The sequence below is a fragment of the Anopheles aquasalis genome, chromosome 3 (genome assembly GCF_943734665.1).
Source record: "Anopheles aquasalis chromosome 3, idAnoAquaMG_Q_19, whole genome shotgun sequence".
Classification (NCBI taxonomy): domain Eukaryota; kingdom Metazoa; phylum Arthropoda; class Insecta; order Diptera; family Culicidae; genus Anopheles; species Anopheles aquasalis.
Window position 1 is genome coordinate 66,621,049 of NC_064878.1, and position 2,500 is coordinate 66,623,548.

General features: G+C 48.7%; 2 protein-coding genes across 4 annotated transcripts in view; both read right to left on the reverse strand.

Annotated features, from left to right (window-relative positions):
- Positions 1-2,500, reverse strand: part of LOC126574369 (troponin C, isoallergen Bla g 6.0101-like) — a 177,500-nt gene that overhangs the window by 50,123 nt on the left and 124,877 nt on the right. The window lies entirely within an intron of this gene.
- LOC126574367 (uncharacterized) overlaps positions 819-2,500 on the reverse strand; it is a 6,353-nt gene continuing 4,671 nt past the window's right edge. For both annotated transcript variants that reach the window (XM_050234525.1, XM_050234524.1), the window contains exons 4-6: positions 1,671-2,458; positions 1,382-1,603; positions 819-1,284 (exon numbers count right to left, since the gene is read on the reverse strand). In XM_050234525.1, coding sequence (XP_050090482.1) covers positions 938-1,284; positions 1,382-1,603; positions 1,671-2,458 — 1,357 coding nt within the window. In that variant the 3' untranslated portion in view covers positions 819-937. The remainder of the gene's footprint in view (positions 1,285-1,381; positions 1,604-1,670; positions 2,459-2,500) is intronic.

The window sequence follows — 2,500 nt, forward strand, 5'->3', positions numbered from 1 at the left end:
TGCATAAACATGTTATCATTAGCTTAGAATAACGAATCGTGATCGCTTAGAGTGATTTTTGTTCACTTATGAATTCGAGCTGATCGGGGAGTTCGCTCGATCAGCTCGAGTCTACTAAAGAAATCATGCAAATGCTGCCCGAACCCGAAATCCTAAAGTGATCTAAACGTCGTCAGCAAACCCTTGAATATCATTTTAACAGCGGCAGTTATTTTATACTCGGTTCCTACTCACTCGCTGGGATGAAGACGTGTTGAATTCAGATTTAGATCTGTTTCGCGCGCTTTAATTCCACCATCTATTCAAATCCTTTCAAAAAATCAAATATATTTTGAATTTCATTACTTTTGTAAAAAAAGACTGCTATTCTGGCCCAGTTGAAGTGGTATCTCGTTTCCAGTAAATAAATTCCGCTGCCATTTCAAGCAAGGCCGACCAAAAAATCAATTTGAGCAGTGAACCGGAATGAATCAACAAAACCCTGAAATTGCTGATCGATTCTGAACCTACTCCATCGAACTAACCGCGATTACATTTGCATAAGCTTTGCAACAGATGGTTGAAAGTATTGGATATCAACCACGGACACATTTTCTGCATTCTAAACTTGCTTTATGGTTTTTCAACATAAAATAATAGTATCATAATCCATTTCATGCTCTGAGGGATGCAGAATGCATTTATCTTTCACTCTGTAACATGTTGAAGGTCCCTCTGAATGCTATTAAAATCCTTACCATCATTAATAAATGATACGAAATGAACCACTAACACGTTTATTTAATCGATTTACTATTTCTTTCACATACTGAGACCAGAATATTTGCCGGAAATATCACAGAATCCTTACAACAAACCATCCTCCCAGACTTATCCTAACGTGCTGGACAAAGCGCTGCCTCTTCATCCAGTTCTTCGCTCCACCTGCTATATGGCACTAGATTAAAAAATATCTGGGACCCACAAAATGATGGCAAGCAGGGAAATCGGTAGGAATGCTGAACGTGCCTGGTGTCGGGTATTGCGGACTACCGACTTGCAGCACAACATCCAGCCCTCGGGACCACCCTCGGGCACCAATGTCCCTCAGCAACCACAGTCCCGTGTTGCTGGCAACGAACCGAACCACCAGCACCGAGTCCCGCTGCACGACGATTGTGTCTCGAGCCGGTGGCCGGTCAAAGCTGCGTGAAATCTTTCTCGGATCACTCCGATGGCCATCGGCGGCTCCGACGACAAACAGCATGTGTCCGTGAAGCTGGTACGCGTAATCGTTGGCAGGATCTGGTCAGGTTGCAGTAAGAAGAAGAAAAAAAGAACGAGTCATCGAGGACGAAGAGGTTTTGTTACGCAGACCACGCAGAGAGTGGACAAGACTTACCGGCATTAATTAGAACCATTTCCACTCGTTGACCTGCTTCGAGATGCGCAACGTGAACACACTCGCACCGTGCCATCATCGGGTGACACTTTCTTGGCACCGACCGAGGGCCACAGGTCTGCGGTCGCAGCTCCTTGCTGGTCGGTTCGCGCAGCATCAGCACCGATGGAAAGGCGAAGGTGAATCCGTTCACCGAGTGTACCGTCTCGTGGTACATTTCGTCTGTAAGAAAGGAGCATCGCCGTGGCGTCATTACGATTCACAGACAGACAAATTGGGCGATCCTTACCTTCGAAGGGTCCACCAAACTCCTCAACCACCTGCGAAGTGATGGTAAACTCAAGCCGGGTATCGTAAGAGCTCAGATCCGGTGGAAATTGATCCCCATGGAGGTCCTTCAGGTGGAGGATTCGTTCGCCAGGTTGCGCCGAAGAATGGCTCGTCTCTCCAGCGAGATCTAATGCTATCCATTCAGCCGCAGGTTGGGATAAATTACGTTGAATACTCTCAGGACCACCCAGGACTACCCCGGAAAGGGACTCATAATGCAACCGAAACACCGACCGTTGATAGCAACTGTCGCCTTTATCCATCGGCGTGAAACGAATTTCATAATCTGGCTTAACGGTTCCCGGGCCAACGTGCATTACGAGATCCATTCGTAGACCATCGTGAAGCAGCACACGGTCGACGAGAGCCGGTTCGAGCAGATTTCCATCCAGTGCCAGCACCGCTAATCGATGATTCTCCACCTCGAGCCAATACCGACACGGGCTGACGTACAGGAGTCGTATGCGATGGCCACGGGTGGTTGCATTCCCGGGAATACTCTCCTGCCAATGCCGTTCACCATTCACGCCCAGTTGCCCATCGTGTTCCGTCACAATCCAGACGCTCTCCGTCGAGGGAATACCGTCGGCGTTCCTCTGTTCGCTGGCCGAACGGACGACCAACGCACCGAGTAGTCCACGAGTCCTTTCGCCGCCGGCAAATCCATGATACAGCTGCGTGCCAGCCCTGTCCGCCTGGAACTTGTACTGGAACCGTGTGTAGCTAGCGATCGGGCACTGCGTTATCCTGCAACGGAAGGACACCGAAGAGCGAGAGTTGATTTTGCCA